The sequence below is a fragment of the Bombus fervidus genome, chromosome 2 (genome assembly GCF_041682495.2).
Source record: "Bombus fervidus isolate BK054 chromosome 2, iyBomFerv1, whole genome shotgun sequence".
Classification (NCBI taxonomy): domain Eukaryota; kingdom Metazoa; phylum Arthropoda; class Insecta; order Hymenoptera; family Apidae; genus Bombus; species Bombus fervidus.
The window spans coordinates 5124815-5143067 of NC_091518.1; the positions used below are offsets into that span (position 1 = coordinate 5124815).

General features: G+C 46.9%; 1 protein-coding gene across 10 annotated transcripts in view; it reads left to right on the plus strand.

Moving 5' to 3' along the window:
* The window catches only part of Dip2 (disco-interacting protein 2), a 40839-nt gene that overhangs the window by 5642 nt on the left and 16944 nt on the right, over positions 1-18253 (plus strand). For 2 of the 10 annotated variants that reach the window (XM_072022368.1, XM_072022377.1), the window contains exons 1-5: positions 4697-4849; positions 5969-8315; positions 8696-9552; positions 13135-13206; positions 16631-16846. In XM_072022368.1, coding sequence (XP_071878469.1) covers positions 7501-8315; positions 8696-9552; positions 13135-13206; positions 16631-16846 — 1960 coding nt within the window. In that variant the 5' untranslated portion in view covers positions 4697-4849; positions 5969-7500. Of the gene's footprint in view, positions 1-4696; positions 4850-5968; positions 8316-8695; positions 9553-13134; positions 13207-16630; positions 16847-18253 lie in introns of those variants that run through there. The other 8 variants (XM_072022367.1, XM_072022369.1, XM_072022370.1 and 5 more) reach the window with 4 other exon arrangements.

An 18253-nucleotide genomic window follows, 5' to 3' on the forward strand; every position in this document is an offset into this window, starting at 1 on the left:
TCAATTTACGATAATATTTAGATTTTTCGCGATATTCGTCTGATCTTAACCCAAAACACGGTATACACGGAACAATAAAAATTTTCTCCGCGCTTCCATCGATTTACCGAGCGTAAAATTATTTTTAGATATCGTTTGATTTGTCCGACGTTTGACCTTGAATGACCTTGAACCAGGGAGCATCGAACTGGCGGCGCGATGGGCCACCGCGGCCGTAGATTCTTGGGAAACCGTAATTCCACTTAAGAAAGCGAACGTGAGCCTAAAATCTTGAACCAGTTTCTAGCTAGAGAAAAGCCGTTTTAAAGGCATCACCGCCCTCTCGAGGCCGAGCAACCTGCTCGAAAAGGAATTTCCTATCTCGCGGAAGCCGGTCGGCCCATCTTATACGGTTCGAATTAACTTTGATTATCGTCTCGATCGGCCAGATAACGTCGATATCGGTGAATTAATTGCTAGACGATGGTGTTTTTCCGATGTCGATCGACCGCGTAGTCGTAGCGTAACCGAACACCGTATAGGATCGATACCTGGCGCAGACACGGAGAAACGAAGTATCGGTCGAAGTCGAGGCCAATTTCGCGTCAGATTCGCTGCGAGCGTGCGGACTGGTTCTCGATTACAACTAGTCGACACACTATCGGCAGGAATTCATGCGAATGACAAGGGTACGCGCAAATCAAGCCACCCCTCTGATTTTTCTATTGACGTCAGTTCTCGATTACGACGTCGTTACGAGGATTTACGTTCCCGTTCAACCTGACTTCGCACTCTGCCGCGATTTCCTCGACCTCTATTCGTAGTTCCGAGGTCAGCGCACTTCCGGTCAACGTTCACCGGCAACGTTCGCTACGGCCAATTCATCGATGCCCTTTCCCGTCTTCGTGTATTTCGTGGCCCAACGAACGTTTCACGATAACGAGGATCTCGAACGCGCGTCTTCCATCGTTGGAGCAGCGTTTCGCGAGCGAATATTCGATAAATCAATCGAGGGTCAAACGAGATACGACCGGTATACAGGATTACTGCGGATATTGTTTTCAAGCCACCAAGGTTATCGAGATTACGTTACGCTTGTAGGAAGAACAGGAACTGTATCTTTCTTTACTGCTCGTGAAGCTCACAGATACACGCTATCTTTGTTTATGTACAGCTTGGAATTCACTTATTACATAATCAAAACAAATCTTACGACATTGCCGCTTTTAATCGGCTAATTAATTTTGCGTGGGACCTTGTTATCGGTCAGCTGTGTAATAGCGGCGCTGATAAAACACATGTGAATAATGCGCTAACTATTTCCAGTCTGCGAATTCGAGATATGTTCGTATCTAAAACGGTAGCACGAGAAAATTGTAAAGCAATATGAGAAACGCGATTACAACAGAATACTGATAAAAGTACGACAGATAATTGGACAGCAAGAACGTTGTTGCCTCCGTAAGGAAAGTGTAATTTGTAGAGGAAAAATACAGGTGGAAAGACGCGAGGAAGAATCGTATCGACTACGATTGTCGATAACTTAATCCCGAGGCTAATCAAGCCATAAAACGAGATTGCCGGGTATTGAGCGCGGACCAGAAAAAAGACGGAGAGGTCAGCGAAATTGGTAAACAAGAGGAACTCTCGGGAAGAAGAAGGAATTGTCTGCTAGAAGATAAGAGTGAAGAACGGCAGCTCTGGTTAGGTGGCGCAGGTGCGGCTGCACTCTAGTGGAATGCATCCATCGGTGTCGGTGCAGCTGCTGTCGCAGCTCGTTCGTGGACCGTTTGTAAGATCAAGGTCGCTGGTTTCGTGGGTAAACGTCCTGAAGTCGCCTTGAGTTGCACGTTGCACCGAGCTGCGTTGCATATACTCCACGACCAAAGATCACACGCTTATCGGCTATTATATCCCTCCTCTGCACCTTCCGACGATACCGATGCATCGTAGAAAGCTACGTGTCCAACGTGTCGTCTTTATCGATCGGCTAAGCCGAGCCTTCGAATTATCTTTATCGGTTATCGATCCGAATCTCGTTTCGAATTTGCTCGATTATTTTTCTACTCTTCTTCTTCACTCACCTTTATTGTTTCTCGCGCGTCTTGCACGCCGCTCTAGTCGTTTTTTTTAAGTCGCTCCTCTACTAGGGATTTCGAGATAGGGAAAATTTGATCTTCATTTATTGAAAATCTCTTTGTTTTCTACGTATCGAAATTGACGTAGTGATACAAAGCGTGAATTAATTTCGATCGGATAACTCGTAAGCGTGAAAAACGACAGAGTAATATTGCGAAAAATTGGTTTCCAACAGCAATATTAAAGGGTCCCGTTATCTCGGCGATAAGCGTATGATAGCTGGCTCGATGAAAATCATCGCATAATTCTGTATCGTCGATTCGGCGCTTAGTCGGCCTATGTCATCGGCGATGTAAAGATTTATCTTTATTGACTTTGTTCGAAAACGCGATTCTCTCGTAATTCGCTTAATATTTCCTCGTCCGTCGTCGTATACGACGCATTTTAGCTCTTTCGAAGCTGTTGTTTGCGTTTCACGAAATTCACGACTCGCCGCCTCGTTTCCCAGCCTTTCGTAAATTCCATAAATTCAATTGCTTTCTTCTCGGCGCGCCTTTCGCGAGAGCGATTAAACGTTTCGGCTAGCCGAAACGCGACGAAGTTTTATTTAAAGACTTGCATGCTTTCTATACGAAGCGTTGATTTCGTCGGGATCGTGCTACTTGCACAGGACGATCGAGCGTGGGTGTTTCGAGTTGTATTCGTGGAAAGTACGAACGCACGGCGATGCTCTTGGTTCTTTGGTAGTTAAGGGCCGCTGCTAGCGCTAGAGAGTGGGAGGTCGGAGAGTACCGAGCAATCAACCCGTCAATTTAAACCTTTTTTCGTCGTAAAACGAACATCGATATTGCCCGTTCTCTGCCATGGTCGTTGCTTGCGTTCTCTGCAGGGACCACGTTTCCATTCCAATCGAGAAACAAGAGTTCCTCCGGCACTTGCAACAGAAATAAATATTACTTTCTTAACGCTAGAACAAACAGACGATAGTTAAGACGAAGCTGTTTCTACCAAAACCATGACATGACAAAAAAAGAAAAAATGACTGGTCTTTAAAAAATACGTAATAAGAAAATATTTTTCCATTTATTAATTTATTACTTTCACCACTCTAACCCATCTGCGACCATGATCCCTGAACGAGGGCTGGCACATTTATAAAATTGTAAACTAGTAAACTAGAAGGTGAATTTTCAATTCGGAGGAACGACAGACATAATTTTATATTTTGTTTGTCATCGATTATTTTCTGCGAAGATTAAAGTAGTCTCTTAAAGAACAGAGTTACGACGTTAGACGATATATGCATGTGTATGTATAGAAACTTGAAATACGCTGGTTACTTGCCCCTCTACGATCTTCGTAGTAAGAACGCGTAATGATCGCGTCTAGCGTTAAACCTCGACTCCGCGGTACCTTCTCACCTGCTACGCGCTAGAATTGAGGCTTACAATAGGCTGTGTATCCAATGTTGTACATGTACGTCGGATTACTATACGTCTATCGACGCCATGCTCGAAAGCGCCGCGGCATCCTTGATCTCTGATTTTCTTCAGCTGACAACGTATCTTTTAAACAGCGCGGGTATCAGAAAAAAGAAAGAAATAAATGAAAGTTGTGCTCGATAACGTATTCGTGGATTGCATAGTTGTAAGCTATAATACGAGCAGCGATCGACGTGGAAGATTCGATGGAAATGAAGGCGGCGAAGATCGGATAACCCGAGGAAAGGGTGGTATGGAGCGTAGGTAGCTGACGTTGACGGCAAAAGCGTTCGTGGAATCGCCCTTCGATGCTATTAATAATAGCGAAGCGTTTCGCAAGAGCGGACAATCGCGGCAAGTTTCAGGGAGGCCAAATACGAAACGTATCGGTGACGAATCGAACGCGTTCGATCGCGACGTGTTCGCATTCGAGCCACGGGTCTCCTCTCTACGGCGTGGAAAGGTGTACACGGGCTGTGGTAAAAATCTACGTTACCGCTTGCGAGTCTGCATCGTTCGCATCGCTCGAGGATTCTCTATCCGATTCACGATCTTTGCGAGTCCGCCTTAAGAAAACGCGCATGGGTGGAGGTAGAAAATCTCGCGGGCACGAGCGAGACCGCAGGATCGGCGTGTAACACGAAAATGAGAAAGAAAGGCAGCAGCGTGGTCTTAGGCTCGGAACACGCGAGCCGAGCGTACACGAAAGAAGGGAAAGAAGGGACAGAAAGGGGCAGCGGAGAGAGAAAAGGAGAAAGATTGTCTGGCCGCGGGGGAGGAGCGAGGAGGAGAGCAGCGGGAGACTCGGAACGAAGGGAGAAAGAAGAAGACAGAAAACGCTAGAGGAGGTAGAAAAGGGGTAAGGAGAGTGGGATGCTGCGAGAGAAGCAAGAGAACAGAGTTCTGTGCAGACGAGAGTGGACGGACGGCATACCACCACTACCGCTCCTTACCCCCCTCGATGTTCTCCGTTTCTCCGTCTCTGTCACGGGGCCCGCTTCCCAGAGGTCGCTGTCTTTGTCTGGCCACCGCGCGGTCTCTCTCTCTCTCTCTCTCTCTCACACACACACATACACACGCTCACTCTTTCTCTTTCTCTTTCTCTTTCTCCGGGTCCGTGGCGGTTCTCTCGTGAGTCAGGGAGAGGTGCAGCGTCGAGAGCTCGCGAAATGCCAGTGATTCGACGCGACTTCAACTACGCGCACTACGAGAGTTTTTCTCCTCGCGAGACGAGGGGGACCGTTCTCGATGCTCGTTCCTCTGCCCTTCGCGATAAGGGTGGACCCGCGTCGCGACGCTCTGCGCCTCGAGTACGCTCCGACGCACTATTTTACGAACACGACCGGCCGCTACCCTTGCTTCCCTACTCGCGCCACGCTGTTACTCTTGCTTGTACTACTAGTGCCGCTACTATCGCTGTTCCACTTTTTTTCCATTTCTTCTCTCTCGTAGTCCCCTATTTCTTTGTCGTTATTGGTATTATCGCAGGCCGGAGTTTCTACATTACGTACCATCACTATTACCGACTGTCGTTTCTATTTCTCTTTATTTTCGCTCCGTTTGGCGATAAATGAGACATTTCGCCGCGCAAAACTAGGAAATTTTCGGCGCGTGCGTTTCGAGGACGTTACGATGGTACGAGTTCGTGAACGGTGGTACGCGTCGCGATTAACGCGCCTTCTATGTCGATTCGTTTCCTTCGCAGATCATTTTTCTCCGTTTCCTTGGGTAATCGAAGGACAGAGGCGAGCTATCAGCTTAGAATGAATTCCGTAACCCGTCGCGGTTCTTTTGCCGGCGGCGTAGTGTCGTAAAAAGAATCTGGTCGAGGGAAGGAAAGCTTGTGAAATAGGTTCTCGTGGGCGAGCAGCTGGCCGGTAACAGAGACGACTAAGTTTCCCCCTGATCTCGTAGGGCTGAGCTTACTGTTTTAACCAACGAGCACAATCGAGAAAAATTCACTCGTCAACCGTCAAACCAGCAGACACTGCCATTGTGTAGGATCGGCGTCTGCCTTTTATTTAAAACTTCGCTCGAACGAACTAAATCTTTCTAGATACGTATCACGATCCAGAGCTGACGCGTTGGCGGATCAAGGTTCTTCGAATAACAACAATAACGATTCTCCGAGTTGTCTCTCTCCTTTCACGCTATCGTTCGTTGCGTCGTTGCTTTCGAAACTGGCGGGTAATTTATTTTTACCGGTGTTCGATTACCTGGCCGTTGCGCTCAACTAACCGAAGAACGCGAGTCGCTGTTCGATAGGAAGGCAAACGGGAAGGAAAGGAGCGTTGTGCGCGTCGTTGCAGCGAAAATTGAGAGGAAGAGTGAAAAATCACCGTGTTCGCGTTTTCCTTATTTGCAAAAGCGATAGCGGTCGGTCGAGCGTGTTTTCGAGGCCGGTGCGTGACCGTGATTTACCGTTCCAGCGAAATACGCGTATCACGAAATTCGTGATACATTTGCCGGTACGATCTACCAACTAAACAAGACCGAAGGATCGCCTTTCTCGAAACCTATTCGCAACTATAGCGTGCGTGTGAGTGTGTGTGTGCGTAGTGACGCGCGTTATCGGTGCGACGAATCATTACGTCGTTTGGTTCTTCTCCCGCGAACACGTTTCTCGAACTTTTTCGGACGTTCGACGAACAAGTAACGACTTTGGAGAAACATCGAACAGAGCGCGATTGGCCGAGCGAGTGAATCGGTGTCTGGCAGCGCGCCTACGTCGCTCGTCGACACGAAATAATAAATACTGCGGGATCATGGAGCGAAGGAAAGGGTGAAATCAGTGTCGTAATCGTCGGAGGGCGGAGAAAGTATCGTCCAATGTGTTTTCAACGATTCTAGATGCTTTCGGACGAGGCGCATATATGGAGAACAGTATCGGCTGTTGGGCCGCTGTGAACGGAACGCGTGTTCGACAACAAGCATTCACCAAGCTCGAAAAATCTACTGTTTCGAAACGTGGAATAACTTGGCGTAAACGTTGCGCGGACGTTGATTCGCGATATTAATCGCGGTTACCGCTATCGAAGCGTAGTTTCCTCCAGGCAGAACGTAACAGGAAGATGGTTTCGCTGGCTAGGTAACGCTGCAACGCGAATTAACTTGAATTAATCTGCTGCCGTTTAACGTTATTTCGCCGACGGCGTCGCGCGGTCCGCTAGTGCCGAATCGATTTTTGCCGCAGGATCCTCACCGAACGGAGGGGCAACCGTACGAAAAGGGTGAAAGAGAAGGTAGACGTGAAAGAGGAAGAAGGGACGGCAGGTCGAAAAAGGAAAGCCACGCTGATTCGCGACTGGAAGACCTCGGAGTTGTACCTTAAGATCGCAGAAACGCGCAAGCGTGCACGTTCGCCGAGACGACCGACACAGACCAAACGGAGAAGAACCACGACGATACAGATGAAAGAGAGAGACAACGGGAGAACCAGTGCAGCCTCGCAACCTCTGTCTTTTTCCCTTTCTCTCTCTCTCCCCTCTCCTCTCTTTCTCCCTGGCTAGCTGTAAGGATGTAAGGACTCGAGGAGGACGCGCGTGGTTCACTCCAGCGACCAAAACGAGCCTTCCGTTCGCGAGGTATCCTTCGGCCACTCGTTCCAAAGGATATTTGACTCGCAGCACGAGATCGTAACTCGCCAAGAAGCAACAGCGGAAACGACCAGCTACGTCGAGAGGGTAGGGCCGTAAACGGAGAATGATCGTCTCGTTTTTGTTAGATTTTCTTTTCAAGGGCAGACGACGCGATTCGAGAAAGTATGAAGCAACGCGGTGGATAACGAGGCATGTTAAATAGCTAACGAACGAGAATTTTCAAACAATTGTACACATGAGATCGCGGTATTCGAAGAAGAAGTCTCGCAGACGCGTCGAGGAAACGGCGAAAGGATAATAGAAAGTGGAGGATGAAACGTAAGACGACTGTTTGAGCGGAGAGTGGACAAAGGGCCGAACTCATGAGGCCGTTGTCCTTCGAGAACCTGAGGAGGCTCGTCGGCCGCAAGAAGGACCGTAACGAGCCGTCCTTTAAGCGCAGCGAGTCCTTCAAAAGGATATCGATAAGAAAAAGTTATTTGGATCGGGGCAAGCGACGTAACAAGCTTCAGAAAAACTTGGAGCCGACTGTCGCGCCGACTGCCATCGAGTCCAACTTGAAACCGATCGAGAAGCAGACCATAATAAAGGAGCAGAAACTAAGAAAGCTACAGGACGACACGTTGACTCGTGAATCGATCAGCTACGACGAATGGCTACAGGGTGTTAGCTCGTCTTCGCGCGAGAAATTGGACGAGGCGCACCGCGAACAGCAACAGAACAAGCAAAACAAGCAACAACATGCTCCGGCAAGAAACAACGTTTCCAAGATTCAAAAGCAAAACGAAGCCGACCACGTGGCCGAGGACCTGAAGGTTCTCGAGTTGGACGCGTCACCCGTGTTGCCCTCGAAGCCGTTCAGAGTGTGCAACGAGACGATCCAAGAGAAGAATAATCATCAGGATATCCTGCAGGTTCAGGAACCGTCGATCGAAGGACCACCTAGCGTCAGCATCAATCTCGGACGCATATGGAGGGACGCGGTGCCGATGCCCTTTCCTTCGTCCTCGGGTTCGTCGATACACCACTCGTTGGATAGCGCGCTGAAGGAGAGGAAGCCTCAACCCACCGTAGCGAGAACGGTGTCCGCTCCGGAGAAAAGCGTGGCTGGCAAAGACGTCTCGTCGGCGTTCGCATTTTCTCTGAGGATCACTAAGCTGGCCGATTTTCGTGCAGGGTTACTATCACTCGTATTTGTTAATTGGCCTTCGTCGACGATGAAATTGCGAAACGTGAAAGTACAGAGTTTCCATGAAAGTCGAATCGTAGAAAGTTCAACTATAAAATGACGACCCGGTTGCGGATGTCCGAGTAAACCGAGAGTTATATTTACAAATTTTTGTTGATCGTTCGGCAAAGCTTCACGACTAGACATAGCTTTCGACTAGCGCGTAATCCGCTTCGAGTATTTCGAGCTTCGCCGTATCGCGTTTGTGCTCGGAAATTACGACGAACGCACGCGAGATACCTTTCACATTTCTGGCAAAGCGATTTTCGGCAATTTCATCGGTCGAAGGTTGCGGGGTAGACGGCAACTCGATAATCGCCTGACTTCAGGGCTACGAGGAATGGTTTCTTTAACCGAAGGACGAGCAAACCGTCGCCAAGCGTGAGCGCCGAGGGTTACTTCAAACGAACGAACAGCTCGAGGCGGTCTAGTTCTCGACGACGCGGAAGGCGGACGTCTCAGAGGACGAAGAAGTCTCAGCTTCAGGTTCAGCCGGTGCGATCGAACAGTCCCGTGTGGTTCGTACCACCGGAGAGGCGGCGCTCGAGACGTCAAAGACGAGTGTGGCGCGAGATCAGATACTTCCCTGAGACCGAAATTCCCGTGATCGAAAGAATCGACGACTGTTCGTCGAATCTGTCGGACGATCAGTTCGACGATCTGAAGCTGTTGCTTTCAGGGGACTTCAACGATAGACGAGAGGGAGGCTTGAACTCGTTGGTCTCGTCCTCGTTGGGTTCCTTCTCAGCAACATCCTCTTCATCGTCGGCTTGTCGGGCACCAAAGATCAGCGATTTCAACGAAGACAAACTGTTCTCCGAGGAGCTGCGAACCAGCGGCGTCCTCGCACGAAGAACCACATGGCGACCCATAACTTCCAACTACTTCGCCAGCAACCAGTTTCTCAGCTTCCTGTCGAAAGGTTCGAGCAACCTCATCGGCAAAGAGAGAACGAGGGCCGACTACAGGTGTCTCTCGTCTACCGACAGCGAAACCGAGGACGAGTCCGATCGTGTTGGTCTTGAGCGCAGGAAAAGCTCTCACGCGATGCATAGGCAGCAATACCTGAAGAGACAAAGGTCGGGACTCAGAAGAAGGCCACTCAGGCGAAAGTCTCAGCTTCGAAAAGCTTCCGGTCAGCCAGTCTTTCTCGTGCGAAAGTGCTCGTCCTTAAGGAAAAGACCCAGTAAGGCTCCACTAGCGACCATCTTCTACGTCATCGATATTCCTAAGACATTCGCTTTAAAGTTTACACTGCATAATGTCGACGCGGGTATTCGATGTGACATAGGCTTGGAAAATGACACGAAATTACGGTTCGATACAAGCTCTTCCTTCCTCGACTTTAACTTTAGGGCGATAGCTGCTAGCGATTAGCGTTTATCTTATTTTCGTCTGGCATTCCGCGTGATCGACGTTAATCACGTAACAGAATCGCCGTTCAAGTTTGGTTTCACCGCTGTTTTTACTCCGGTTAAACTCGATCCGAATCCGTGCACGTACGTTCCACTAATCGCGCCTCTTTCCCATTTCTTTCTTGAAATCTTTCGACCGCGATAGCTGGCCGGCTCTTGATTGCTCCTTGCCCATATACGTACTTATTTATTCTGACTGCAACGAGAAGGATTACTATTGTCAACACTACTGAAATTTCTTATTTACCATTCCTCTCGTTTACCCTCTCATCGATCGAGAAAGCGTCGTTTTCTAATTGTGATACACGAACGAGCCAAATACTTCGTACAAGCGATTTTGCTTCAAGCCAAGGTGATATTTAAGCAATTAGTAGGCAGAGGGTGCGTTGAAAGTTAATTAGATACATATAAAAAAAAAGAAGAAGAAAAACTAACACGAGTAGATGTATGTATGTGTCGTGACTGAAGGGTTAATCATCGATGTGAACGTTCTAGCCGTGGGGTAAGCAGGTCGTGCGTGTTTAATAGGCGCAGGATTTGCCGGATGCATCCCCAGCAGAGAAATTCTTGAACCGCGTGCTAACCATAACTTGACCGTGCAATAATTCCCTTCGACCTGTTCGCGTCTATAGGTGCGTGCACAATATGCACTTTACCCTAAGGACCAGTCGATCCGCGTCCTGATAATTTTAACTAGCGGTTGGACAGCCGGAAAAGATATACATTACAATACAATAAGACATTCCATTATCATTCCGTACGAACATCGCTCTTCCATTAAGCCACCAACTTTCTCCTTCTCCTTCCATTGTAGCTCGATATCATTCTCTGGACACCAATTACAGATTTGAAACTAAATATTTCAATATGTCTGAAAGACGCGTTCGATCGAATTACTTGCAGACAATCGTGCGATTTCCTTATGCTTGCCTTATCGTTCGAAGATTTTTCGTGAACTTTCGTGAGTCCCTTCGTACAGGCGAGATTCGTTCGTAAAAGAGCGTGTACAATTAATATTGGAAGAAACGTTCGCGATAGAAACGGATCGAGTCTCTCCCGGATCGATAACGATCGTTCGCTGCGCCCGCGTTTTCGAGCTGCTGGCGAGTCCATAAACACGCAGGTAATTAGGTAGAAAATGGAACGGCGCGGGTTTGTCGAAAGACTCGGGGTCGTTGAAATAAATTCAGTGATAATATTGCATGACCTAGTTTGGTTTCGTGTCGGTGCTCGTAGCTGGAAAAATCGTGTCTCGGCCGTTAGCCGATCGATTCTATGCATTTTCTCGAGTTACGATGCGTGACGCTAGCATGCCAACTCGTTTCGCATCGTGCGGGACACGTGGGCAAGCTGTGTTGCGACGCAGAAATTTACAACGCGTATCCTTTCTAGAATTTCGCGGACGAAAAAACTCGTCAGACCGCTTCTTCCTTGTAAAATTAATCGTCGTCGCTGAAAACAATGCGCCGTTAGCGCCGCTCAAGCGGCTCACTGCTCACCTATCGACAGTTTTAACGCAGTAAACTACATTGCCTACGATCTTTCATTAAATTCAAAATTAAATGATTTACGTTCGCCAGTTCCCAACCATTAACTTACAATAGGTTACGTAATTACGTTAAGCTACGGTTGGCCGATAGAACGGCACAACGTGAATCGGTGAACGTGGTTCTAGAACAGGTCTGAGAAATTTGCGTGTCCGAAGCGTTTTAGGAATTCCATTTTTCGATAGATTTCGTTGGTCGCGTTTGACGAGGTCGCTTTCAACCAGGTGTCTCCATGTTTCCATCTCGTCCCCGCGAATTGTCCAGCCAATTTCTACCGTTTCTTGAACGAACGCATTCACCGATCGTCCTCGAAATTCCACGGGTTGCGTGCCACGAAGAAATTACCTGAAACGAGATCGCGCCATGAGCTATCGAAATAGTACGTCCTTTTTCGGTCTCTCGATGCAACGAGCATTGAGAAATTGATCTCTCTTATTTAGCCATTCGTTCGAGGGTAGGCTGATTCGACGCGCAATCTGCCATCCTCTTATTTACCTATTTTCGTGTACGTGCGATTGGTAATCAAACGGACAAACGTTGCATCGTCGTACCAACTTCGTTCCATTCCACTAACCGTACTATTGGGTTGACAACTAAGTGATTGCGGATTTTATCAATAGGTAGTATCAACAAAACCCGCAATCACTTAGATGCGAACCCAATATATTAATACTTTACCGACCGATAGCCGATTAATCGGTTTTTTGTCACCGACGCTTACCGATTGATAGCCTAGTAATCGGCTTTTTGTCGCCGAAAATCTTTCTCATTATTTGAGCAGTAATTTGTTATTTAGTACTAAGGTACCTTGCTCAGTTGCGTCAGTTGCGTTGCTGTGTAAGCTCACACAGTTTTATATCAATTTGAAAAACGTACCGTTCGCGATGAACAAAAAGAATGGTATTGGAGAGTCTAAACCGAAACAGAGCCGGCGCCAGGGAGAATCTGCGCTTGAGATGCCGATCGGACGAGCGTATGCTGTTGAATCGCTAGCGGTCGGTAAAGTGTTAACACTTTGACTGCTACGTTGGTCATATATGACCAGCCACGGTTTCTCCTGTGACGCCACGGTGGCCATTGGTGACCGGAGTGCTTGAATTTCTTACAATTACAAAAATTATATGAAAATTGACAGTCAGGGCATTTTGAGTATAACCGATAAATAGAAGATACTTTGAAATAAAAAGTGCCCCATTGAACAATTAAACATTTTTATTAGATTAATAAAAAAAAAATAAGAACAAGTTTTGCATCTAACGGTGCACTGTGTTTGCCTCCATATCATTGAGGGGTAATCTACGAATATTATTATAAACACACCTTAGAAAATAATTGTAAATGCTGCTTTATAATCATATAATTGAAGTTGGAAGTGTGCATATACCTTACTATTATATATAGAATGACCAAATACTATTTACTAATATCTTCTACATGTTTCAACAATATATTTTGGACGTTTTGCTTACGATGAAATAACGAATGCGAATGGTTTATTGAAATAAACGAAGCCTTGTTATAATATGTCGCTATCAACTGTTACCAAGGCGCCACGGTGGTCATCCGTGACCACCAATAAGATAAACGGTCTATCGGGGAAGAATGTTGTCTTACATCATCAATTTATTATCATTTTGCCATTATATGCTTTGAATAATAAAAATACTGCCGTGGCGAACACATGTGATTTCGGCGTGGCGGTCAAAGTGTTAATCGCTATTTGAAGCTCTGCTTGCGTAAGGCGGCGATATCAGCGGACATCGTTCGTAAACAAACTCGTACTGATCGTTGCGATTTTTGTTTCAGGGGACATTACACAAAAGGGATACGAAAAGAAACGGACGCGTCTACTGCAGCAGTATGCGTCGAAGCAGTTGGGTGAGTCGGACGTTTCATCTGGTCGGAAAAAATCATAGCGAACAAGTCATGGTCATCGTGGTTTCATCCTTAGCGAACATCACGCGTGGACGAGAAGCTCGCGACGGAATCGCAACCGCGTGGCTCTTTTCTACGTCACTTCCGTGTACGGATTTACGCGCTGTTCCCTAGCCCGAGTTCTCCGACATTTTATTTTTACCGTGGACAACGACCAGTGATTTATCGTCTGCTGGTGCGTTTATCGACTCGTTTAAAAGACGCGAATGCGAGTCAGCGACAGCCGCTTCACTCTATCTCGCTTTCTCGCTGCGTCATGTCAGCGCTACTTCCAACACGTTTTACGTTGCTCGAATAGACGCTAAGCGACACGCGAGGAGTCTCTGTTTCAATGTTTCGAAAGGATCGTTAACGATCCGATAAGAAAGAACGTCAGAAAAGAAAGCAGCTGCGACCAATTGCTTGTTTTCTCTCGAGTTACACGTTCAGACTCGTCGAAATATAATACGCACTAACTGGAAACTTCTTACGTACCAGTTGTTACATTTCGATTCGTTGGATCGCGGCGGCATCATTCGAAAGCTTCTCGTCCTCGTGGTCCGCGTCAGCTCGCGCGATAATCTCGCGCGCGCCTATTGCGTCACATCCATACGCAACCAGTCTCTCATTCTCTCTCTAGTCGTTCGTAATATTAATCACGTTCCGATTCTCAAGAGACACGAGCATTGCTTTGCGCACAATGCCGGTACACGCAATCGCAATGGGAATAAAAGAAGGAACGAAGCGGACAGGGCCGCGTGTTCTTCGCCCCGGCCACCGTTTTCCATCCGTCGTCTTCTACCGGTTTTCCTCTCTTACGCAATCCCCGTATCGCGCGCTCAGGGACTCCGGTGCTGGTTCTACTCCCATGTCAAAGATATTTCCACCGATTTAATCAGCGTATCGTTTTCCCGGCAATGCCATCTGTGTTTCGCAATGGAAGAACGCTTTTGCCACGGCATTCTTTCCACTTTGTCTGGTTTTCTCGAATAGGAGAATCGCCCTGACCCAACCAGCTTCGTTCGTTTCCATACGAACGAACAGCTAAGTGGAATTGTCTCTTACAAAATCGAACGCGTGACCTTGTAACGCGCCAGCATACTCGTTTACAATTAACGTGGAATTAAGTTGGTTGGAATGGCACGTTGAAGGGATACGTGAGTTTGGTATTCGGACGAGTTCGATTTCAAGCTTATCGATAACGCCTTTTCCATCTTTTTAATTGCGAAATAAAGAGCGACCAGTTGGAGTGTAGCAGCGAGATCGCAACGTGTGGACCGGTTAAAGCTTGGCCACGATCACGAGCTCGGCCGCGCCTTCGGCAATGGCTCGTGGCTGCAGCTGCGATCGGTCGGTCCGTTGCGATCGGCCGCAATGTACATACTGTTTAACTGTACTTGCATACGGAAGAGCCACTTCCGCGTTATCCGCTCGTTATACGCGACGTAGGTACTTGTGCTATTGTCGCGCACGAGGCTTCCAAGCAAAGACAATTTTCTCGCTGCTTCGAGTCACGTTTGATTCGTGATTTTCCAACCGTTTTCCTGCACGCGGAAACTCGTTAGGTGTCTGCCAGCGGCGCCGTTTCTTTCTCTCTCTCTCTCTCGCTTTTTCTTCGTTTTTTAACTCGATTATGATCTTCACGATGCACACCGCTGCCTATAATCCATTCCATTTATCGCGAACCTCTTTCATTGTACCAATGGCGAACGCGACGAAGCGAGTTTCTTGCGCGGTTCGTTGTCTGGTCGCGTTTAGATCCAACAAATTGTTCGCAACGAGAGAAAGCAGTTCGCTTAGCGAGTTAACGTCTCGATGTGCAAGCAATCGCTGATAATCGACAAGATCTTCACGGGAATTTCGATACCGGTAGGGAAACACGAAATCGCAAGTAACAGGCGATCAGCTAAAATAACTTATGGTTTTATGCGGAAGAATCGGCACGAGGAATTCCGCGTTGTCTCTAAGTACATAAAATATGTGTCTATCGCAGATGTTTCGCACGAGCCTTCTTCTTAACTCGCTTCGTCACGCGTCTTTCTTTCCTTGTGTTATTCCAAATGGGAAAATAGAGAGGAGATTGGAAGGTTCGCGCGTACCAATCCTTCGAATATCACGGATTCATATAAAGCTCGATATTTGATATTTGAATATTATTATTGAGAAGTTGAGAAATTTTGGAAATAGAGGTGGTTGGTCGTTGGAAACTTAGATACGTGTAAAACTCGTGGAATTTAGGTGTCTGCAAACAGGTATTGGGTTGTCCGAAATGTTTCTTTCGTTTCATAAGGTGATAATAGATGAACAACAATTTCTGTTTTATATTATTTTATTGAATATTTATTTTTATATTATTTTATTTATTGAGGTATGATCCGTTTTGTTCTATTTCTATTATTATGTTCGTGCATAATTCAATAAACTAATATAAAAGAAGAAAACATTGTGCGTCTATTATTTCCTTACAAAGAAACATTTCGGACAACCTAATATTTCCAAGTTGCGATTCGTCCTCCCATTCAACGATCTATCGTCGCTTTTGATTCACGACTATCCCAGCAACTGCGAACAAAAGGTAGCTTCTGCCTGAGGACGTACAATACCTACATATTACGTATAACCAATGATTATCCTGTCACACCATTGTATTCGCTGCTTCATCGGTTACAGCGACATCTCGTTCTACCTTTTTCGAATAACTTGCGACGATGTAGCGCGGCGGGTCGCAGGTTCGTAGATGTCGCCGCATCTCGTTTTCGATAGTCAACGCGTTTGCAGAACGATGCTCGAGCGTACTCTTTTGGAAGCTGCAGGACCATGGTACCGTAATACGCGACAGTTGGAAAAAAGGAATGATGAAGATTCCTTGGTTTATAGCGATGGTTATCGATAGGCGTGATTCCATTAGAGAGAAAAATATGGTACACGGCAGCGAACGATCCGAGCTGGATTTACACCGCTGGTTACGATATTGTCACGGTTCGCTCGAATCTTATTAAATTCCATGGAGCGTGACCGTACGCGCAAGCGTTCCCTCCACTGTCATATCCTCGAATATCGTAATCGAAGAAACCGTGACCGTAACCGTAAAACTCGGAACGCGTTCAAACGGCGACGGGATTCTAGAAAAGTGGACATTTCTGTCGACTGGCCCATTATTTTTCAATCGTTGAAATCCGCTCGAACGTGTTATACACAGCGTAGGCGTTCGCGTCTAACCGATGGTAACGGTGGCGAAGATGGTAAAGATGGGAAAAGGGGTAGTGGAGAAGAGAGGCAGTGAAAAACTAGCCTGCGAGTTTCCCCTGCTTTGAGAATCGGAACGAGAAAACAAGAGAAGAGTCTGGAGGGTGGCTTTTGCATATGCACGTGTGTGTGTGGCACACAGGGGCTGGAAAGGATGGAGGAGGTGTCGGCGTCCTCGGTATCGCAGGGGTCGAGAGAACGGGTTATGGAAGCGGCGGTGGTGGTGGTGGTGGTGGTGGTATTGGTGTCGGTGGGTGCGTCGGCGTCGGCGTCGGCGTCGGCGTCGGTGGCCGACCACAGCCACGTGCACGCCGCACGCAACGCCGTGTCACGCACAACGAGAAGCGCTATCATTCAGGTAGCGCCAACTATTGCACGATTTAACGTATATACATATACATACCATATACGATAGATTTACCTATATACATGCATACATACATACATATATATATATATCTTTTCTTTATCTCGTATCACGCCTAGAGAATTAGAGTTTAGCTCAGCGGCTCGTGCGGAATCTACTTACCTACTAGGCGGAGCAGCATTTAGTCATTAGAGATACCACATTGTTAGTGATGTGTGGATTGTCGTTTCGGTAGGAAACATTATTTTCATTAGTTATCCGATGTTGTTACGTTCACCGAATCAGTGTGCATTTTCGACTGTTCATGTAGTTTTCTCTCCTCACCGATTTATCGTTTCCTCGTCTGTCTTTACTTAGCGATACCGACCTAATTAATTAAATAGTTTTCTTAATTCCTCCTTAGCTACTTGTGTTTCGTTTCGTCCGATTATCTGGTCCTTCGTCTGATTTAACCGCTGTGCGGTTCGTTATACGAAGGAGCAAGATAAAAGCTAAGAAGGTTGAAATCTGACTTCCAATTAAAACGTTATCGATCTGTTTTTAAGAAGTTAATCTAACGTGTGAAAGTGCACGTCAACCACTGTGTGTGTCTTTATTTATTTATTTATTTTTTTTTTCTTTATATAACGCCGCGTTGTTCGCTAGATAACGTAAAGCAAAGTCTTTGATAAAAATTTCCAGAGGGCTTGGTAAAGCGGCATTGTCGAGCCGTAAAGAAGAGAGGAGAATAGGGTTCGTGAAGGTACAAGAATCGCGATATCCTCCAAAGAGTTGTCTTTATACGCGGAAAAAAATTTATGAGGAACGCAAGCATCAGAAAGGGATCGCTGAATAGCTGACAGGCTGTCGAGCACTCGTTGGATAATTGCGATGCCGTTGGTGCTCGTCTTAATTAAGCGACGAGCCCCTCGGGGTTCGCACTTCACGGCACTGGCTGCGCTTCCACCACTCGTTGGCTTTTCCCGTGAATCCGATCTCTCTGCACCGTGCCATTGCTACCGTAGAAAAAACCACGTTGTCGCGAACGCGATCGAATTAATCGTTAGACCCTTCGTTCTCGGTCGATTTGTAACGCGAACGCGTGCAAACAAGCCGATTAATGAAACGTCGTTACAAAGTACGTACTTGTCGATTTAACTGGAAGTCAGATCGTAAGATATCGTAAAGTCGATCGTATTGTACATATGAAATTTCCCAGTGTTAACAAATTAGCGAGTTTAGTATCGTGCAACGACGCGTGTAGATAACATAGATTGTTTTCAGCGAATCCGTGTTGTTCCGCAACACGATCGCTGATGGTCTGTCGTAAGTGTGCACGATTTAGATCTTTATCCACGCACGTAGATATGATGTACAGTAACAGTCTAATTGTGCTTTATCGATCGAACGGAGAATACG